The 23,440-nt window shown below is 38.7% G+C and overlaps 1 protein-coding gene across 1 annotated transcript in view; it reads left to right on the top strand.

Annotated features, from left to right (window-relative positions):
• Positions 1 to 23,440, top strand: part of KHDRBS2 (KH RNA binding domain containing, signal transduction associated 2) — an 844,433-nt gene that overhangs the window by 268,413 nt on the left and 552,580 nt on the right. The window contains exon 3 of the mRNA XM_069562599.1: positions 20,197 to 20,313. Coding sequence (XP_069418700.1) covers positions 20,197 to 20,313 — 117 coding nt within the window. The remainder of the gene's footprint in view (positions 1 to 20,196; positions 20,314 to 23,440) is intronic.

Here is a 23,440-nt window from a genome sequence, read left to right as displayed (position 1 = left end):
TCGGTGTTGGCCATCTGGTGATGTCCATGTGTAGAGTCTTCTCGTGTTGTTGGAAGAGTTTGTTTGCTATGAGCAGAGCGTTTTCTTGGCAAAACTCTATTAGTCTTTCCCCTGCTTCATTCTGCATTCCAAGGCCAAACACCTGGTTTCTTGACTTCCTAGTTTTGCATTCCAGTCCCTTATAATGAAAAGGACATCTTTTTTGGGTGTTAGTTCTAAAAGGTCTTGTACGTCTTCATAGAACCGTTGAACTTCAGGTTCTTCAGCGTTATTGGTTGGGGCATAGACTTGGATTATTGTGTTTTTTTGCCTTGGAAACAAAGAGATCATTCTGTCATTTTTGAGACTGCATGCAAATACTGCATTTACATGGTCAACATTGAAATCAGATTGATTATATTCTTTGCAGCCAAAGATGAAGATGCTCTATACAGTCAACAAAAACAAGACCAGGAGCTGACTGTGGCTCAGATCATGAACTCCTTACTACCAAATTCAGACTCAAATTGAAGAAAGTAGTGAAAACTGGTAGACCATTCAGGTATTACCTAAATCAAATCCCTTATGATTATACAGTGGAAGTGAGGAATAGATTTTTGGGCCTAGATCTGATAGATAGAGTTCCTGATGAACTATGGAATGAGGTTCATGACATTGTACAGGAGACAGGGATCAAGACCATCCCCACGGAAAGAAATGGAGAAAAGCAAAATGGCTGTCTGGGGAGGCCTTACAAATATTTGTGAAAAGAAGAGAAGTGAAAAGCAAAGGAGAAAAGGAAAGATATAAGCATCTGAATGCAGAGTTCCAAAGAATAGCAAGAAGAGATAAGAAAGCCTTCTTCAGTGATCAATGTAAAGAAATAGAGGAAAACAACAGAATGGGAAAGACTAGAGATCTCTTCAAGAAAATTGGAGATACCAAGGAACATTTCATGCGACGATGGGCTCAATAACGGACAGAAATGGTATGGACCTAAAAAAGGCAGAAGATATTAAGAAGAGGTGGCCATAATACATGGAAGAACTGTACAAAGAAGATCCTCACGATCCAGATTATCACAATGGTGTGATCATTCATCTAGAGCCAGACATCCTGGAATGTGAAGTCAAGTGGGCCTTAGAAAGCATCACTATTAACAAAGATAGTGGAGGTGATGGAGTTCCAATAGAGCTATTTCAAGTCCTGAAAGATGATGCTGTGAAAGTGCTGCACTCAATATACCAGCAAATTTGGAAAATTCATCAGTGGCCACGGGACTGGAAAATGTCAATTTTCAATCCAATTCCAAAGAAAGGCAAGGCCAAAGAATGCACAAACTACCCCACAATTGCACTCATCTCACATGCTAGTAAAGTAATGCTCAAAATTCTCCAAGCCAGGCTTCAGCAATACGTGAACTGTGAACTCCCTGATGTTCAAGCTGGTTTTAGAAAGGCAGAGGAACCAGAGATCAAATTGCCAACATCTGTTGTATCATGGAAAAAGCAAGAGAGTTCCAGAAAAACATCTATTTCTGCTTTATTGACTGTGTCAAAACCTTTGACTGTGTGGATCACAATAAACTTTGGAAAATTCTGAAAGAGATAGGAATGCCAAACCACCTAACCTGCCTCTTGAGAAATCTGTATGCAGGTCAGGAAGCAACACTTAGAACTTGACATGGAACAACAGACTGGTTCCAAATAGGAAAAGGAGTACGTCAAGGCTGTATATTGTCCCCCTGCTTATTGAACTTATATTCAGAGTACATCATGTGAAACGCTGGATTGGAAGAAACACAACCTGGAATCAAGTTTGATGGCAGAAATATCAATAACCTCAGATATACAGATAACACCACCCTTATGGAAGAAAGTGAAGAGGAACTAAAAAGCCTCTTGATGAAAGTGAAAGAGGAGAGTGAAAAAGTTGGCTTAAAGCTCAACATTCAGAAAACGAAGATCATGGCATGTGGTCCCATCACTGCATATGAAATTGATTGGGAAACAGTGAAAACAGTGTCAGACTTTATATTTTTGGCCTCCAAAATCACTGCAGATGGTGACTGAAGCCATGAAATTAAAAGACGCTTACTCCTTGGAAGAAAAGTTATGATCAACCCAGATAGTATATTCAAAAGCAGAGACATTACTTTGCCGACTAAGGTCCGTCTTGTCAAGGCTATCGTTTTTCCAGTGGTCATATATGGATGTGAGTGTTTGACAGTGAAGAAGGCTGAGTGCAGAAGAATTGATGCGTTTGAACTGTGGTGTTGGAGAAGACTCTGGAGAGTCCCTTTGACTCCAAGGGGATCCAACCAGTCCATTCTGATGGAGATCAGCCCTCGGATTCCTTTGGAAGGAATGATGCCAAAGCTGAAACTCCAGTACTTTGGCCACCTCATGGGAAATGTTGACTCATTTGAAACGACTTTGATGCTGGGAGGGTTGGGTGGCAGGAGGAGAATGGGACCTTAGAGGATGAGATGGCTGGATGGCATCACTGACTCGATGGACGTGAGTCTGGGTGAACTGCTGGAGTTGGTGATGTACAGGGAGTCCTGGTGTGCTGCGATTCACGGGGTTACAAAGAGTCGGACATGACTGAGGGACTGAACTGAACTGAACTGAACTGAAATGCATTTTGAACTCTTTTGTTTACCATGATGTCTACTCCATTTCTTCTGAGGGATTTCTGCCTGCAGTAGTAGATATAATGGTTATCTGAGTTAAAATCACCCATTCCAGTCCATTTTAGTTCGCTGATTCCTAGAATGTCGATGTTCAATCTTGCCATCTCTTGTTTGACCACTTCCAATTTGCCTTGATTTATGGACTGACATTCCAGGTTCCTATGCAATATTGCTCTTTACAGCAACGGACTTTGCTTCTATCAGCAGTCACATCCACAGCTGGGTATTGTTTTTGCTTTGGCTCCATCCATTCATTCTTTCTAGAGTTGTTTCTTCACTGATCTCCAGTAGAGTGTTGGGCACTTACTGACCTGGGGAGTTCCTCTTTTAGTATCCTATCAATTTGCCTTTTCATACTGTTCATGGGGCTCTCAAGGCCAAAATACTGCAGTGGTTTGCCATTCCCTTATCCAGTGGACCACGCTCTGTCAGACCTCTCCACCATGACCCACCCGTCTTGGTTTGCCCGGCTGGCATGGCTTAGTTTCACTGAGTTAGACAAGGCTGTGGTCCTAGTGTGATTAGACTGAGTAATTTTCTGTGAGTATGATTTCAGTGTGTCTGCCCTCTGATGCCCTCTTGCAACAGCTACCATCTTACTTGGGTTTCTCTTCCCTTGGGCATGGGGTATTTCTTCACGGCTGTTCCAGCAAAGCGCAGCCACTGTACTTTTCTTGGAGGAAGGGTATCTCCTCACTGCCACTCTTCCTGACCTTCAATATGGGATAGCTCCTTTAGGCCTTCCTGCGCCCATGCAGCCACTGCTCCTTGGACGTGGGGTAGCTCCTCTTGGCAGCCGCCCCTGGCCTCGGACACTGGGTAGCTCCCCCTGGCCGCTTCCCCTGACCTCGGACGTGGGGTAGCTCCTCTCGGCCATTCCTGCGCCATCGCAGCCTGGTGCTCTCGACCACTTCCCCTCACCTCAGATGTGGGATAACTCCTCTTGGATGCCACCCTTCGGGCATGGGGTCCTCCCGGCTTCTGCCCCTGACCTCGGACGTGGGGTAGCTCCTCTAGGCCGCACTTAGTGTGCCTGTCGCAGCCACCTGGGCTTAGTGCACTGGTCATAGCCGCACACGCTTAGTGGGCTAATGGAATACTCTCCAGTGAATCCAAAGGATGCCTGGATGTTATAAAGATCTCACCAGACCTACTCCCATAATTTACATTTTAAGATAAGAGGATTAGCTAAAAGGTTTAGTGCAGAGACTGCATTCAGGCAGGATATATAATCCTAAAGAATGTAGAGGGAAAAAAAGTTTGTCCTTTCTTCCTGGAGAATTCCAGACTCCTCTCTCCTTGGGGACCTCTAGACTTTTATCAAACTGCCTAGGAAATTACTCTCTCATATCTTAATCCTAAACTTCTAATTTATCTCCCCATCTACCCATTAACTACTTTGGTAAACATACATTTGTTTTCTATGTCTGTGAGTCTATTTCTATTTTGTATATATGTTTATTTCTGTCATGTTTTAGATTGTACTCATAAGTGATGTCATATGGTATTGTCTTTCTCTATCTGACTTCACTTAGTATGATAATGTCAAGATTCACCTACATGGCTGCAAATGGCATTGTTTTCATGGCTGAGTAATATTCCATTGTGTATATATATAAATATATATATAACAAATGTATACATATAGATAACAAATGTATATATATATAGATAACTAATGTATATATATATAGATAACAAATGTATATATATATATATATATAACAAATGTGTGTGTATATATATATATATGTGTGTGTGTGTGTGTATGTATATATATGTGTATCTATATATAATGGACTTCCCTGGTTTCTCAGATGGTATATCTTCTTTATTCATTCTTCTGCCCCTGCCTTTTTCCATGCCCATTTTCTACCTCTGTGATCAAGGTTCACCAAAATATCAAACTCTCTAACTTTCCCACATGGAAATATATTTATATGATGCTTAGTGGCTAATTCGAAATGATCCTTTTTAAATTTATTTTGTACCAGTCATAGTTGAATTATCATGTTGTGTTAATTATTGTTAAAAAGCAAAGTAATTCAGTTATATATATATATATATATATATATATATATTCATATTGTTTTACATTATGGTTTGCCACAGCATATTGAATATAGTTCCCTATGCTATACAGTAGAGCCTTGTATATTTACCCATTCTATATATACTAGTTTGCATCTGCTAATCCTAAACTATCCCTCCCTCAACAACCTCCCCCTTGACAACCACAAATCTGATTATTTTTCTTTTTCACAGATAGGTTCATTTCTGTCATATTTTAGATTCCACATAAAAGTGATATCTATAGCATTTGTCTTCTTCTTTCTAACTTACTTCACTTAGTATGATAATCTCAGTTACATCTATGTTGTACACAAAATAAGAAATGAAAATGGAGACATAACAACTGATGAAGCTGAGTTAGAAACATCTACATTGACTACACTACATTTTGTGTAGATCACAGCAAAATGTGGATAATTCTTAAGAGATGGGAATACCAGGCCACCTTACCTGCCTCCTGAGAAACCTACATGCAGGTCAAGAAGCAACATTTAGAACTGAACATGGAACAATGGACTGGTTCAAAATTGGGAAAGGAATACGTCAGAGGCTGTATATTGTCACCCTACTTATTTAACTTGTATGTAGAGTATATTATGTGAAATACCAGACTGGATGTAGCTCAAGATGGAATCAAGATTGCCAGGAGGAATATCAGTAACCTCAGATATGCAGATGACACCATCCGTATGGCAGAAAGAGAAGAGGATCTAAAGAGCTTCTTAATGAAGGTAAAAGAGGAGAGTGAAAAAAGCTGGCTTAAAACTCAACATTTAAACAAACAAACAAACAAACAAACTAAGATCGTGTCATCCAGTCCCATCACTTCATGGCAAATAAATGGGGAAACAATGGAAACAGTGACAAACTTTATTTTCTTGGGCTCCCAAATGACTGTAAATGGTGACTGCAACCATGAAGTTAAAAGACACTTTCTCCTTAGAAGAAAAGCTATGACAAAAATAGGCGACATAATAAGAAGCACCGACATTACTTTGCTGACAAACGTCTGTCTACTCAGAGTTATGGTTTTTCCAGTAGTCATGTATGGGATGTGAGAGTTGGATCATAAAGAATGCTGAACACCAAAGAATTGATGCTTTTGAACTGTGATGTTAGAGAAGATTCTTGGGAGTCCTTTGAACTGCAAAGATATATACCCAGTCAATCCTAAAGGAAATCAATCCTGAATATTCATTGTAAGCACTGATGCTGAAGGTGAAAGTCCAATGCTTTGGTCACCTGATGCGAAGAGTCACTCGTTAGAAAAAACCCTCATGCTGGGAAAGATTGAAGTCAGGAGAAGGGGATGACTGAGGACAAGATGGTTGGATGGCATCACTGACTTAATGGACATGAGTTTGAGCACACTCTGGCAGATGGTGAAGGACAGGAAAGCCTGGCGTGTTGCAGTGCGTGGAGTCTCAGAGTTGGACAAGACTGAATGAGTGAACAGCAGTAAGATTTGTTGAGCTCTTATTGTATATGTAGCATTATTTTTATTGTCTCTATCTACAGATAAGAAAAATGAAGCCTAAGGTAATGTACGCAATAGAGCCAAACTTTTACAGCTAGTGAATTTACAAATCCATGAAATCAGGCTTCAGAACCACATGTGCAAGTGCTTTGCTGTACATACTCCCTGATGCTGGGGCATTTTAGTCATCCAAATAATAATTATATATTTTCAAAAACGTCCTCTGATCCAGCCCTCAGTGCTGGCTCTGAAAACTCCATTACAGAAGCACACTTCAAGTATGATAAATACTGGTTAGCAAAAGCAATAGTAGGTTGTTCATTTATAAGATTTATAAACACATTGAAAGAAAAACTGGTTGCTTTTTAAATGTTGCATAATTAATGTTAATTTAAAAAACCTGTTTTCTGTTAGCTTGTGAAATTAAATTACTGATTATAGATGATGTCTTTATTCTGTACAATGCTTATGTTCTATTCCAAAAATTAGAGTTTGTGAAAAAATTAAGGAGGCATCTCTATTATAGTTTCAGGACAATTTGATTTCATATTGCTCCTTGGTTAAAAATAAAGCTACCATATTGAAATATAAATGTTGGTAAATGTGTCACAATGATCAAGACAGAGGATAGAAAATTCTGAGAGTAGGATCTGTGTGTCCTCAGCCTGGAATACCTGAAATGCCACCTCTTCCTTTGAGAGTCATGGGTATCCCAGTGGAGACGTCACTTTGAGTGCTTTGCTATTTTTAAATTTAAAGTTTTAATACTACCTGTAAAGGGACAAGCAGGATCTATATCAAACTACTCTAAATCAGTCAAATTTTACTCAACTGGTTTGCTCTTTTTTATTTATTTTAAAAGTTAAACAATAGTCAGTGCATTCAAAATGTTGATATGTGTATAACTTTCAAGTAGACTGTAAAAAATTAAAATGAACACTTATGAACCTCTAAGTTGCAATCTAAAATGTTACCTATGACTTTGACATGACCGTTATTTCTTTTTGATCACAGTCCCTCTATCTATTATTCTCAGATGTTACCAAGATCTTGAATTTTGTGCTTATTATTACACTTTCTTATTAAGAATTAGATGTATTCCTCATGGATATATTCACAAGTAAGCTATTATTTAACTTCCCTTGCTATTGAGTTTTATAAAAACAGTGTCATATACCTACAAGTTGAATTTTTAAAAGTTTTATTTCTAGAATTTTAATGAGATTTCATATAGCTATGTGTAATTAATGTTTGCTGCTGTAAATATTCCATCATGGGTGTGTCACAATTTACTTACTCATTTCTATCAGTCATTGTTCTGACAGGAAAATAGAATCCACTTTCTATGTATTAACTGTAATGTGTAATTCTGGACTTATGTGACTCTTGGCAGACAGGGAAGGCACCTTAAGAAGGTTGCCATCAGGGATGGGAAAATCTGAATCCCACCCCTGCCAGGACCTGGGACTGAAGTAGGTGAAGCACTCTGTGGGGCAGCTGTGTCCATGGTGTGGGGTTTACATGAAGGTCAGTAAGCAGTCATGTCTAACTGCTGTGACTTGCCAGGAGTGATGGGCTGCAGTTCATGTTCACCTTCTAAAGGTCACGCAACATTCTGTCACTGGCAGAATCCAGGACCAAAGGAAGCACATTGTGAAGAGACCTGGGCATGTGTCTGAGGTGTAGACATGTGTTGGTGTGGAGTCCAGGTGAGAGCACACTACTGTGGAACTGATGGTTTTTCCCAGTTATTTTTGTTCTTACAAGCATTGCAATTTTGAACATTCTTATACATTTGCTAATATTTATCTAGAGAATATACCTGGGAATGAGTATGCTGAGGCCTAGGTTAGGTGAATTTATAGATTTACAGGATGATGCCACAAGGGTTGTACCTACTTACAGACCTACAAGCTGGGTATATGAGTCTCTGTGGATCCACAGTCTGGTTAATGTTTGGTTTCTGACTCCATATTTTTATCATCATAGACTATGTAGAATGGTATCTCAGTTCAGTTCAGTTCAGTTCAGTCACTCAGTCATGTCCGACTCTTTGCAACCCCATGAATCACAGCACGCCAGGCCTCCCTGTCCATCACCATCTCCCGAATTTCACTCAGACTCACGTCCATTGAGTCGGTGATGTAATCCAGCTATCTCATCCTCTGTTGTCCCCTCCTCCTCCTGCCCCCAGTCCCTCCCAGCATCACAGTCTTTTCCAATGAGTCAACTCTTCGCATGAGGTGGCCAAAGTACTGAAGCTTCAGCTTTAGCACCATTCCTTCCAAAGAAATCCCAGGGTTGATCTCCTTCAGAATGGATGTGTTGGATCTCCTTGCAGTCCAAGGGACTCTCAAGAGTCTTCTCCAACACCACAGTTCAAAAGCATCAATTCTTTGGTGCCCAGCATTCTTCACAGTCCAACTCTCACATCCATACATGACTACTGGAAAAACCATAGCCTTGACTAGACGGACCTTAGTCAGCAAAGTAATGTCTCTGCTTTTGAATATGCTATCTAGGTTGGTCATAACTTTTCTACTAAGGAGTAAGCATCTTTTAATTTCATGGCTGCAGTCACCATCTGCAGTGATTTTGGAGCCCCAAAAAATAGTCTGACACTGTTTCCACTGTTTCTCCATCTATTTCCCATGGAATGATGAGACCGGATACCATGATCTTCGTTTACTGAATGTTGAGCTTTAAGCCAACTTTTTCACTCTCCTCTTTTACTTTCATCTCAGTTCAGTTCAGTTCAGTCCCTCAGTCGTGTCCGACTCTTTGCGACCCCATGATTTGCAGCACGCCAGGCCTCCCTGTCCATCACCATCTCCCGGAGTTCTCTCAGACTCACGTCCATTGAGTCTGTGATGTCATCCAGCCATCCCATCCTCGGTCGTCCCCTTTTCCTCCTGCCCCCAATCCCTCCCAGCATCAGAGTCTTTTCCAATGAGTCAACTCTTCGCATGAGGTGGCCAAAGTTCTGGAGCTTCAGCTTTAGGATCATTCCTTCCAAAGAAGTCCCAGGGTTGATCTCCTTAAGAATGGACTGGGTCCTAATTTAACTTTTGCTTAAATTTTGATAAGGTTGAATATTCACACTTCTCTTTGGCCATTCTCTTCCTTCTTCAAGATTATACTTGTTATCAGTTGTTTGCCTTTTTCTTACATTTTTATACTTGTGTTTGTAAACTGATTTATTGTTAACATATAATGTAAATAGTCTCCAAATTTGTGACTTAAGTTTTTGCTTTTTTGGTATTATATTTTAATTAAGATATTCCTAATTCTAATAAAACTTTTAGTTCTCTGTTAGCATATGTTTATGACTTGTTTCAGAACTTGTAGATATATCTTTCAGACATAAGTCTGTAATCCATTTGCATTTATTTATCTTTCATTATGGTGCATGAAACAATTTCACTTTTCTTATAATGGAGATTCCATAATGTGCTGCATTAGACAATACATTCTTTCCTTAGTATATTAATTCATATTATTCTTGCAATACTTGCCACAAACTTAGTGGCTTAAACTACAATAGAATTGTCTATAATCCCTTAAGTATAAAACAGGAAAAAATAGAAAATATGAACAGACCAATCATGATTACTGAAATTGAATCAATAATTTAAAAACTCCCAGCAAAAATTCCAACACCATATAGATACACAGTGAATTCTACCAAACATTTAGAAAAGAGTTAACACATAACCTTCTGAAACTATTGCAAAAAAGAGAAAGGAACACTTCTAATCTCATTCTATGAGGGCTTCATCACCCTAATATCAAAATTAGATAAAGATACCAGAGAAAAATATTACAGGCCAGTATTACTAATGAATGGGGCTTCCTTGGTGGCTCAGTTGGAAAGAACCTGCCTGCCACTGCAAGAGACTTAGATTGTATCCCTGGGTCAGGAAGATCCTCTGGAGAAAGAAATGACAACCTACTTCAGTATTCTTGCCTGGGAAATCCCGTTGAGTGAGTCTGGCAGGGCCACAGTCCACAGGGTTATGAAAGAGTCACACACAACTTAGTGACTAACAAGAACAATCACTGATGAACACAAAAATCCTCAACAAAATATGAGAAACCAAATCCAACAATATAGTAAAGAATCATACACTCTGATCAAGTGGGATTTATTCCAGAAATGCAAAGATCTGCAAATGAATCACTGTGATATACCACATAAACAAACTGAAGAATAAAAATCATATGATGATATCAATAAATGCAGGGAAAAAAGTTTTGTTATAATGCAATATCCATTTAAAATTTAAAAAAAAAAAACCCTTTCCAGAAAATAGGCATAGAGGGAACACATATCAATATAATAAAGTCTATCTATGACAGACTCACTGCTAATAACATCATATTTAATGGTGAAGTGCTAAAACCATTCCCTATAAGATCAGGAATAAGGTAAGGATGCCCACTCTCATCACTTTTTTTCAACATACCTGGAAGTCCTAGACACAGCAATCAGAGAAGTAAAGGAAATAGAAATAATACAAATTGGAAAGAAAGAAGTAAATTGGTCACTGTTTGCAGATAACATGATACTATAAATAGAAACTTCTAAAGATGTCACCAGAAGACTGCTAGCACTCATAAATGAATTTGGTAAAATTGCAGAATATAGTTTATACATAGAAACTTTGCATTTCTATACACTAATAAAGAAATATTAGAGAAATTAAGGAAACAATCTCATTTACCATGGCATCAAAAGAAATGCAATACATAGGAATAAACCTGCCTAAGTGTCAGACTTTATTTTTTGGGGCTCCAAAATCACTGCAGATGGTGATTGCATCCATGAAATTAAAAGACACTCCTTGATGACTGTGGCTTTGTAGTAGAGCCTGAAGTCAGGCAAGTTGATTCCTCCAGCTCCATTCTTCTTTCTCAAGATTGCTTTGGCTATTCGAGGTTTTTTGTATTTCCATACAAAGCTTGAAATTATTTGTTCTAGTTCTGTGAATTCTGGAAATAAAAGCAAAAATAAACAAATGGGATCTAATTAAAACTAAAAGCTTCTGCACAACAAAGGAAAATATAAGCAAGGTGAAAAGACAGCCATCTGAATGGGAGAAAATAATAGCAAATGAAGCAACTGACAAACAACTAATCTCAAAAATATACAAGCAACTTCTGCAGCTCAACTCCAGAAAAATAAACGACCCAATCAAAAAATGGGCCAAAGAACTAAATAGACATTTCTCCAAAGAAGACATACGGATGGCTAACAAACACATGAAAAGATGCTCAACATCACTCATTATTAGAGAAATGCAAATCAAAACCACAATGAGGTACCACTTCACACCAGTCAGAATGGCTGCGATCCAAAAATCTGCAAGCAATAAATGCTGGAGAGGGTGTGGAGAAAAGGGAACCCTCCTACACTGTTGGTGGGAATGCAAACTAGTACAGCCACTATGGAGAACAGTGTGGAGATTCCTTAAAAAATTGCAAATAGAACTACCTTATGACCCAGCAATCCCACTTCTGGGCATACACACCGAGGAAACCAGAATTGAAAGAGACACATGTACCCCAATGTTCATCGCAGCACTGTTTATAATAGCCAGGACATGGAAACAACCTAGATGTCCATCAGCAGATGAATGGATAAGAAAGCTGTGGTACATATACACAATGGAGTATTACTCAGCCGTTAAAAAGAATTCATTTGAATCAGTTCTGATGAGATGGATGAAACTGGAGCCGATTATACAGAGTGAAGTAAGCCAGAAAGAAAAACACCAATACAGTATACTAACACATATATATGGAATTTAGGAAGATGGCAATGATGACCCTGTATGCAAGACAGGGAAAGAGACACAGATGTGTATAATGGACTTTTGGACTCAGAGGGAGAGGGAGAGGGTGGGATGATTTGGGAGAATGACATTCTAACATGTATACTATCATGTGAATTGAATCGCCAGTCTATGTCTGACGCAGGATGCAGCATGCTTGGGGCTGGTGCATGGGGATGACCCAGAAAGATGTTCTGGGGAGGGAGGTGGGAGGGGGGTTCATGTTTGGGAATGCATGTAAGAATTAAAGATTTTAAAATTTAAAAAATAAAAAACTAAAAATTTAAAAAAAATAAAAAATAAAAAATAAAAGACACTCCTTGGAAGAAAAGTTATGACCAACCTAGATAGCATATTCAAAAGCAGAGACATTACTTTGCCAACAAAGTTCCATCTAGTCAAGGCTATTGTTTTTCCTGTGGTCATGTATGGATGTGAGTGTTGGACTGTGAAGAAATCTGAGCCCCGAAGAATTGATGCTTTTGAACTGTGGTGTTGGAGAAGACTCTTGAGAGTCCCTTGGACTGCAAGGAGATCCAACCAGTCCATTCTGAAGGAGATCAGCCCTGGGTGTTATTTGGAAGGAATGGTGCTAAACCTGAAACAGCCATGCTTTGGCCACCTCATGCTAAGATTTGACTCATTGGAAAAGACTCTGATGCTGGGAGGGATTGGGGGCAGGAGGAAAAGGGGACAACAGAGGATGAGATGGCTGGGTGACATCACCGCCTCGATGGACATGAGTTTGAGTGAACTCCGGGAGATGGTGATGGACAGGGAGGCCTGGCGTGCTGTGATTCATGGGGTCGCAAAGAGTCGGACACAACTGAGTGACTGAACTGAACTGAACCCTGCCTCGGTAATGCCCCCTGTATCATATACTATTTAAATGTAACCAGGGATCTGATTCTGTATTCCTTTTCTTTGTTCTCTGTCTGTGTCCCAGGATTACAGGTATCACTCCATTATAGTTAATACATATGTGATAGGTGTAACCCTCAATTTATTCATCTGCATTTGAGGGTTTTGACAATTCTTAGAGTTTCATCTTTTTATACATTTTTGAAACCAGTTGGTAAATTGATTCAAACCTAATTGTGATTATAACTAGATTTCTGTTAGATCTACACAAAAATTGAAAATACTAGAAATCTCTACAACATTGAGACTCCCTCTTCATGAATGTGATCAGCTTCCAATTTGTGTTTGCGGGTAAAGTCACTTCAGTCACCTCCAACTCTTTTCTAGCCTATGAACAGTAGCCAATTTATTGATATCCATTTGATGGTTTTATTAATGTATTTTACAAATTCTTTGTAAAGGTTTTTATCATACATAATTAAATTTATTCTTAGAAAAATGCTTTGACTGCTGTTATAAATGGCGTCTTTTTTTAAAGAAAAACATTTACTAGTTATATGTTGTTGGTATACACAATGCAATTGGTTTTCATACTGATCTTTTATAAAACACCTTGCTAATCTTTTTTACTAATTCTAATAATTGTTTATGAAATTATTTTAAGCTTATATATATAATTATGTAAACTATATGATTTTTTCTTGCTTGCTTTCTGACATTTAAAACACTTATACTATTCGTACTGCTTTTGAGTAGAGACATTTTATCTGGGTAAGGAAGTTTCTCATGTTTTAGACGTGAGTTTTTAATGACTGAGTTTTAATTATATCAAATTATTTTTTTTCTGTTCAAATAGGATGTTAACCTTTTTTTCTCCATTACTAATAGGTGAATTACAATAGATATTATAAATCTTAAATTACCTATGTATCTCTGATAAGCAGAACTCATCATCATGCACTTTTAATATATAGAACAGGCCTTGGTTATGTTACTATTTTGTGGAATAGATTGTTTCATGAGTAGATTTAGACTCTAAATGTTCTTTTCTGATTTGGTCTAGCTATTAAGGTTATGTTCTGTGCTTACTTGATCATTTGTTACCGACTCTTTGCAACCCCATGGATTGTAGCCCACCAGGGTCCTCTGTCCATGAGGATTCTCCAGGCAAGAATACTGGAGTGGGCAGCCATGCCTTCCCCCAGGGGATCAAACCCAGGTCTCCAGCATTGCAGGCAGATTCTTTACCATCTGAGCCACCAGGAAACCCCCCTCTAAGGTTACATTAGCCTGCTAAGTGAGTTGGGGGTTATTTTCCCTTTTATTTCTCTGAAATAGTCTGCTGTTGTTTGTAGTCTGGGGAGATCCCTGGGTAAAATTCAAATCTAGTCCTTGTAAATAAGGGCAAATAAAGTCTGAAGAAAGAACCAGATCACCCCAGACTGATAGTTTGCTGGTTTAATAGGCAATTTGTTTTTGTTGTTTAGTCACTAAGTCATGCCCAACTCTTTTGCAGCTACACAAAGTGTAGCCTGCCAGGCTCCTCTGTCTGTGTGATTTCCCAGACAAGAATATTGGAGTGGGTTGCCATTTCCTTCTATAGTGTAAAGGAAGTTATGTATGAGGCTTGTCTTAGGCATTGGAAAGATGCCCACCAGAATCTTAAGAATTTAACTGAGTTCAGTCACTGACACAGTCCAGGTGGTCTCAGCGATGCAGAGCTCTCTCAAAGTTGCATGAGTGTGGCTGCATGTGTGTGAACAGTGGGAAGAACATACATTATAAGGACAGAAGAAGGGTAAGGAGTCTATTTAGTCTATTTACCTGGGTCCAGTAAATAGGTTAACCACTAGTCATGTTCTCTGGAATAGTTTCCTCACTTTCTGCACAGATTAAAAGGATCTATTTTCTAAGAGTCTATTGAGATGTCTTTATACAACTGCCTGGGACTAGTATTTTTGCTGGGGATTTTATCATGATATTTATTTTTTAATATTTATATGGAGTTTCTGCTTTCTAGTTTCCCCACATTCTTAATTGAAGTATTTTTACATACAGTAAGTGCTTCCCTGGTGGTTCGGATGGTAAGGAATCTGCCTGCAATGCAGGACACCCAGGTTTGATCCCTAGGTTGGGAAGATCCCCTGGGGAAGGGTATGGCAACTCAATCCAGTATTCTTTCCTGGAGAATCCCATGGACAAAGGAGTTATGTGGGCTATAGTCCATGGGGCACAAGGATTCAGACACGATGGAGCAACTAACATTACATACATTAAACTGCACAGGTCTTAGTGTGCATCTTGGTGAGTTTTGACAGGAATATGCTTATACTTTCAACAAAATAAATAATAATACCATCACCCTGGGTGTTTCTTCATGCACTTACTTTCTAGACAGTTCAGCCTCAGCCTTACATTCTCAACAGGCAACCACTCATGAATTTTAACACCATGTATTATTTGTGCCTATAGAATTGTGTATTAGTGGAGAATCTAACGTGATATACTCTTTTGTATCAGATGCTTTCACTCAATATAATGTCTGTGAGATATTTCATACTGTTGTGTCAATCAGTGACTAGTTCCTTTCTTTTTGTGGATAAACTTTATCTCTCCACTTTGCATGGGCAGTGCTGTATTTCCAGTTTAATGGTGATCAAGAATAAAATGTCTCAATGTACTTATGCAAGACAGTTTGGAAACACATGCTTTTATTACTCTTAGATAAATACTTATGAATAGAATTACTGGGCTGTAGTGGATCTGTGTTTAAATTCATAAATAACTTCCAATCTTCTTCACAAAGTAACTGTATCATTTTAAATTAGAAATAATAATTGCTCTAGCAATTCCACATCACCATCAATATTTGCCTTTTTTTTCAGTTTTAGCAACGTGTGTGTGTGTGTGTGTGTGTATGCTGTGTGTGTGTTTAATTATTGACTTGATGGAGTTTCTCATAGATTCTAGATTCTAGTCATTATTCACATATATTCATGGGAAGCATTTTCTCCCAGCCTGTGGCTTGCAGATTTAATTCTTAATGGTTGTTGGATCATTGAATATTTCAATGAATATTCTTTGCTTGCTAGTAAACTTTCCCAGCTTAAATTTGCAAAGGCCTTCTTGTATGGTAATTTATTTTTTGTGTGTTTGTGTTTAGATCTATTGTTGTTGTTCAGTCACTCAGTCTTGTCCAACTCTTTGTGACCCCATGGACTGCAGCACCCCAGGCTTCCCTGTCCTTTACCATCTCCCAGAGTTTGCTCAAACTCAAATTCATTGAGTCAATGATACCATCCAACCATCTTACCATCTGTTGCCCCTTACTCCTCCCCTCAATCAGGGGCTTTTTCAATGAGTCAGCTCTTCACATAAAGTGCCCAAAGTATTGGAGCTTCAACTTCAGCATCAGTCCTTCCAATTAATACTCAGGGTTGACTTCTTTAGGATTGACTGGTCTGACCTCTGTGTTGTCTAAAGGACTCTCAAGAGTCTTCTCCAGCACCACATTTGAAAAAATAAATTCTTCAGTACTCAGCCCTCTTTATAGTCCAACTCCCACATCCATACATGACTAATGGAAAAATGATAGCTTTGATTATACAGACCTTATTTGGTAAAGCTTTTAAACATGCTATATAGGTTTGTCATAGTTTTTCTTTCAAGAAACAACCATATTTTAATTTCATGGCTACACTCATCATCTGCAGTGATTTTGGAGTGCAAGAAAACAAAGTCTATCACTGTTTCCATTGTTTGTCCATCTATTTGCCATGAAGTGATGGGACTGGATGCCACGATCTTAGTGTTTTGAATGTTGTGTTTTAAACCAGCTTTTTCACTCTCCTCTTTCACTTTATCCAGAATCTTTTCAGTTCCTCTTCACTTTCTGCCAAAAGGGTTGTGTCGTCTGAATATCTGAGGTTATTGAAATTTCTCCTGGCAATCTTGATTCCAGCTTGAGCTTCATCCATTCTGGCATTTCACATGATATATTCTGCATAGAAGTTATACAAGCAAGGTGACAATATATAACCTTGATGTACTCCTTTCCCAATTTGGAACCATTCCATTGTTCCATGTCCATTTCTAACTATTACTTCCTGACCTGCATACAGATTTCTCAAGAAGCAGGTCAGGTGGTCTGGTATTCCCATCTCTTCAAGAATTTTCCACAGTTGGTTGTGATCCACAGAGTCAAAGTCTTTAGTGTAGTCAATGAAACAGAGGTAGACTTTTTTTTTTTTTTTTCTGGAATCCCCTTGCTTTTTCTATGATCCAGTGGATATTGGCAATTTGATCTCTACTTCTTCTGCCTTTTGTAAATCCAGCTTGTACGTCTGCAAGTTCTCAGCTCACCTACTGTTGGTGCCTCATTCATTAGTGGTTAGTTGCTCAGTTGTGTCTGACTCTTTGGGACCTCAAGGATTGTAGTCTACCAGGCTCCTCTGTCCATGGGATTTTCCAGGTGAGAATACTGGAGCAGGTTGCCATTTCCTTTTCTAGGGGATCTTCCTGACCTGGGGATCAAACTGGGTCTCCTGCATTGCAGGTGGATTCTTTGCCAGCTGATCTATCAGGGAATCTCAGCTTGAAGGATTTTTAGTATAACCTTGCTAGCATGGAAATAAACACAATTTTGTAATAGTTGGAACATTCTTTGGTATTGACTGGTTTTGGAATTGGAATGAAAACATATTTTCCAGTCCTGTGGCCACTGCTGAGTTTTCCAAATTGGCTGGCGTCTTGAGCACAACACTGAAACAGCGTCATCTTTTAGGATTTGAAATAGCCCAGCTGGAATTCTATAACCTCCACTAGCTTTGTTCATAGTAATGCTTCCTAAGCTCAGCTTGACTTCACACTCCAGGATGTCTGGTTCTAGAGAAGTGATCACACTATCATGGTTGTCTGTAAGGCTCAGAGAACCACACTCTGAAAAGGACACTCAGGGACAGCCTCTAGTGGACTGACAAAGTTTATTATCCAACTGTGTAGTTTTATAATTTTCAGGGAATAGAGCATAAGACAGACTTGCACGTAGCCATTTCAGATAAACATCAAAGCATTTAAGCATAAAATACAGTTTCCACCACCCAAGTCATAACATAGCTTTGACGAAACTCTAAAGAGAGTCTTATCATGAAACAACAGTCCTTGCTCTCAGAAACAGGTGGTCAGGAGGAAGCCTTCGAACGCCTCAAGACTGGGTGTATAACCCTTCGTTATCCGTTCCCAGTGTCAGGCATTTGGTGAATGCTCATAACCCTTTGTTATACTCGTTCCAGCTTCCAATCTTCATTAAGAGTGGAGCAAATACATTTTCCGTATTTGCTCAAAGCCTTCCAGCCCCTCTACAGTTGTCTGAGTCATTAAGCCTGTTTTGGTACAGTTCTTCTGTGTATTCTTGCCACTGCTTCTTAATTTCTTCTGTTTATGTTAGGTTCTTACCATTTCTGAAATATTTCCTTGGTATCTCTAATTTTCCTGAAGGGATCTCTAGTCTTTCCCATTCTATTATTTTCCTCTCTTTCTTTGTATTTTTTTTTTTTTTTTCAGTTAAGAAGACTTTCTATCTCTCCTTGCTATTCTTTGGAACTCTTCATTCAGATGGGTAAGTTTTTCCTCTTCTCCTTTGTCCCTCACTTCTCTTCCTTTCTTAGCTTAGGCCTATGGTAGGTGTTAAAATAGGAGTTGCCTTAATGAGTGTTGTGAAAGTTGCTCAGTCATGTCAAACTCTTTGTGACCCCATAGATTGTAGACCTCCCAGGCTCTCTGCCCATGGGGATTCTCCAGGCAAGAATACTGGAGTGGGTTGCCATGCCCTCCTCCAGGGGGGTCTTCCTAGCCCAGGGATTCCTTGGTGGCTCAGATTGTAAAGAGTCTGCCTGCAATGTTGGAGACCCAGGGAAAGGAAATGGCAACCCACGCCAGTATTTTTGCCTGGAAAAATCCCATGAATGCAGGACCTTGGTGAGCTATAGAGTCCATAGGGTCACAAAGAGTCAGACACGACTGAGCAACTTCACTTTGCTTTACTGTGTGTTAGAAGTAAAAGTATTTTTTTTTTTTTTTTTTTGGTGCTTGCTTTTGCATACAAATATCCAGTTGTTCCAGCACCATTTCTTAAAAAGATTTTACTTTTCAAATGTTACTGCTCTGGCACTCTTTTTTTTTTTTTTTTTTTTTTTTTGAGAATCAGTTGATCTAAATGTGGTCTTTTCGAACGTTATCCTGTTCCATTTATCTTACATGCCTGTAGATATCCACACTCCAATGCAGCACTGAAATAGTGTGGTAAGAACAGGCATCTTGACTTTATGCTGTATTTATGGAGAAAGTATTTAGTTTTTCACCATTAAGTGTGGTTTATTTCTTACTCTGGGTATTTTAAAATATATAATAACTCTGATATAGAAGACAGTTAATTTTGCTTATTTCTGTTTCACATGCCCAACATAGTCTTTAATGCATTCTAATCCTTTTTTTTTTTAATTAATGAGTAATTACCTCAGTCATTTCATGTAGTGATATTCATTTAGTAGCTGGCAACAAACGCTGATAACTGCCTTTATTTCTCTTGTTTATATCATACTTAATAAACCAGTTATAGATGCCCCTAGCCCTAGAATTGTGCATGTAAGCAAACTGTTTTGTATATATGCTCTTTCTAGCATTTAAAACCCTTTTGTATGCATTCACATCTCTTATTTGCTGATCTTTAGAACAACTCTTTAAAGCAAAGAAGGTAAGATTGAAGAACAGTTGAATCTCTTTATTACCAATCATGAAATTTAAAGTGGACTCTTACAGGCATAGACAATGCTTGCCAAACATGAATGTTAAATTTTAATTTAAAATTTTTTTTTTGCATTTTTGAATGTGCACAGGCATGTTAAAATTTTTCTTTATTTCAATAATCTGATTAGAGAAAAACCCTTTAGAAATTTTATAAACCATAGTAATTCTCCCTAATTTCTTTTTAAATAATTTATGTGATTATATGAGTAAATTATATTTTCAAAAGATTACTGACTTTAACATTTCTTTAGGAAGAAGCATCTCTTTAAAAGTGTATCTTAGCTCATACGTCTGGGGTGGTTTCCTGTGTGTGTCTGTCTGTGTGTGTGTGTGTGTGTGTGTTTGGGTGTGTGAGAGGCATAACTCTGTTCTCCATGGTAAAGTTCGAAAAACCATAACCCATAAGTTTTGCTTGGTTTAAGTCATTATTTTTCTCTACTTAATATAGATGTTTTAATGATTTTGTTTCCTAGTTCAATTTTGTGGGCAAATTGCTCGGGCCAAGAGGAAACTCCTTGAAGAGGCTACAGGAAGAAACAGGTGCTAAAATGTCTATCCTGGGCAAAGGATCAATGAGAGATAAAGCAAAGGTATGAACTTTGAATTTGTACAAGCACATCTGAGCTGTCCTTCAATCAGTTCCCATTATCTTTACCCTTTTAGAACTACTCTGAACCTTCTGATATCTTCTTTATTCATAGAAATAAGCTACTGGTCTTTTTCTCCCAAAGCATGTAATTTTGTATTTTATTCCTTTTTAGTCCTTTGTCTAGGTGGCTATCAAATCTGTTCATTTCTTTTGTGTCCTCTGTAGGATGCTCCTGTATGTGTGTGTTCATTTTCTTTAATTTCCTGACTGAATCCTTTTTCTTTCTTCAGTTATATCTTCTGTTCCCATCCCATGTATCATTCCCTCATTTTATCTTCCCACTCCACTTCACTCTGATCCTCTTACCTGAAGCAATTTCAAATACTCATCTGCAAATCTAAGAGAGTTTTGGAGAAGAAAATGGCAACCCACTCCAGTGTTCTTGCCTGGAGAATCCCATGAATAGAGGAGCCTGTCAGGCTACAGTCCACGGGGTTGAAAAGAATTGGACACAACTAAGCTACTTGTACACACACATACACTCATGATAGTTCCACTTTTTTTTTCTAATGTGTCAGTGATATTAAACGACTCAAATGATCCTCAAAGACAAATAAGCTAATAAATATATCAACTTGGATATTTAAAATGATTTACATTGCATTTGAACTATATCATTTCCCCATTTTATAACTGGGAAATATCCTCTGCTTTTGATTTTTTTGGTTTTCTTGAAATAACTATAGAGATTTATTCATAAACTATCTCTTAAAATTAATTGAGAAAGCGTGACTGTTTTATGGTAGTATCATTTGACCTGGCCATACTTTTTCTAATTTGATATGTTACCAGGGAAAATAAAATAATCATAAATTTTAATGACGATAAAAATTGCTTAGAGATAGTAGAGGAGTTGCTCAACTATTAGGATGAAACATTAAAGGGAGAAATTCATAGTAAGAAATGTTGCTGAATTTGTGAATGTACCATGCATGTTTGATCTTTATTGTAACAAGGCTATGTATGGTCTTTGACCAAGACATGCTATCAGCTCAGTTCAGTTCAGTTCAGTGCAGTCTCACAGTCGTGTCCGACTCTTTGCGACCCCATGAATCGCAGGACGCCAGGCCTCCCTGTCCACCACCATCTCCCGGAGTTCACTCAAACTCACATCCATCGAGTCGGTGATGCCATCCAACCATCTCATCCTCTGTTGTCCCCTTTTCCTCCTGCCCCCAATCTCTCCCAACATCAGAGTCTTTTCCAATAGGTCAATTTTTGCATGAGATGGCCAAAGTACTGGAGTTTCAGCTTTAGCATCATTCGTTCCAAAGAACACCCAGGGCTGATCTCCTTCAGAATGGATTGGTTGGAACTCCTTGCACTCCAAGGGACTCTCAAGAGTCTTCTCCAACACCACAGTTCAAAAGCATCAATTCTTCGGTGCTCAGCCTTCTTCACAGTCCAACTCTCACATCCATACATGACCACAGGAAAACCCATAGCTTTGACTAGACAGACCTTTGTTGGTAAAGTAATTTCTCTGCTTTTGAATATGCTATCTAGGTTGGTCATAACTTTTCTTCCGAGGAGTAAGAGTCTTTTAATTTCATGGCTGCAATCACCATCTGCAGTGATTTTGGAGCCCAAAAAATAAAGTCTGACACTAATTCTACTGTTTCCCCATCTATTTCCCATGAAGTGATGGGACCAGATGCCATGATCTTCGTGTTCTGAATGTTGAGCTTTAAGCCAATTTTTTCAATCTCTTCTTTCACTTTCATCAAGAGGCTTTTTAGTTCCCCTTCACTTTCTGCCATAAGGGTGGTGTCATCTTCATCAGTTCAGTTCAGTTCAGTTGCTCAGTCGTGTCTGACTTTTTGTGACCCCATGAATCACAGCACGCCAGGCCTCCCTGTCCATCACCAACTCCCAGAGTTCACTCAAACTCACGTCCATTGAGTCAGTGATGCCCGCCAGCCATCTCATTCTCTGTCGTCCTCTTCTCCTCCTGCCCCCAATCCCTCTCAGCATCAGAGTCTTTTCCAATGAGTCAACTCTTCTCATGAGGTGACCAAAGTACTGGAGTTTCAGCTTTAGCATCATTCCTTCCAAAGAACACCCTGGGCTGATTGTCTTCTGAATGGACTGATTGGATTTCCTTCCAGTCCAAGAGACTCTCAAGTGTCTTCTCCAACTCCACAGTTCAAAAGCATCAATTCTTCAGTGCTCAGCTTTCTTCACAGTCCAACTCTCACATCCGTACATGACCACTGGAAAAACCATAGCCTTGACTAGATGGACCTTTGTTGGCAAAGTAATGTCTCTGCTTTTCAATATGCTATCTTGGTTGGTCATAACTTCCCTTCCAAGGAGTAAGTGTCTTTTAATTTCATGGCTGAAGTCGCCATCTGCAGTGATTTTGGAGCCCCAAAAAATAAAGTCTGACACCATTTCCCCATCTATTTCCCATGAAGTGATGGGACCAGATGCCATGATGTTTGTTTTCTGAATGTTGAGCTTTAAGCCAAGGTTTTCACTCTCCACTTTCACATTCAGCAAGATGTTTTTTAGTTCCTCTTCACTTTCTGACATAAGGGTGGTTTCATCTGCATATCTGAGGTTATTGATATTTCTCCCAGCAATCTTGATTCTAGCTTGTGCTTCTTCCAGCGCAGCATTTCTCATGATGTACTCTGCATAGAAGTTATAAGCAGAGTGACAACATACAGCCTTGTTATACTCCTGTTTCTATTTCGAACCAGTCTGTTGTCCCATGTCGAGTTCTCACTGTTGCTTCCTGACCTGCATATAGGATTCTCAAGAGGCACGTCCGGTGATCTGGTATTCCCATCTCTTTAATATTTTCCCATAGTTCATTGTGATCCACAATGCTATATGGGTACTTAAAAAATAATAATTAGTTCTGTAATTTGCAAAAGGATGCTACTTGCTAGTATTAAATTTTGAGTAAATTTTAGTTACTTTCTACTGTGTATAATTTCATAAGATGACTTTTTGGCCAAAGGTACTCCTTCTAGTTAATCATAGTATATTTAGAAGAAATAATAAAGCTATTTAAGCGATAGCTTTTGTCTTCTGCTGTAAGCATATTTAGATTTTCTATG

Source organism: Ovis canadensis, chromosome 20, assembly GCF_042477335.2.
Source record: "Ovis canadensis isolate MfBH-ARS-UI-01 breed Bighorn chromosome 20, ARS-UI_OviCan_v2, whole genome shotgun sequence".
Classification (NCBI taxonomy): Eukaryota; Metazoa; Chordata; class Mammalia; order Artiodactyla; family Bovidae; genus Ovis; species Ovis canadensis.
Note: the sequence above shows the minus strand (reverse complement) of the source record. Positions and strands in the feature narration are given on the sequence as shown.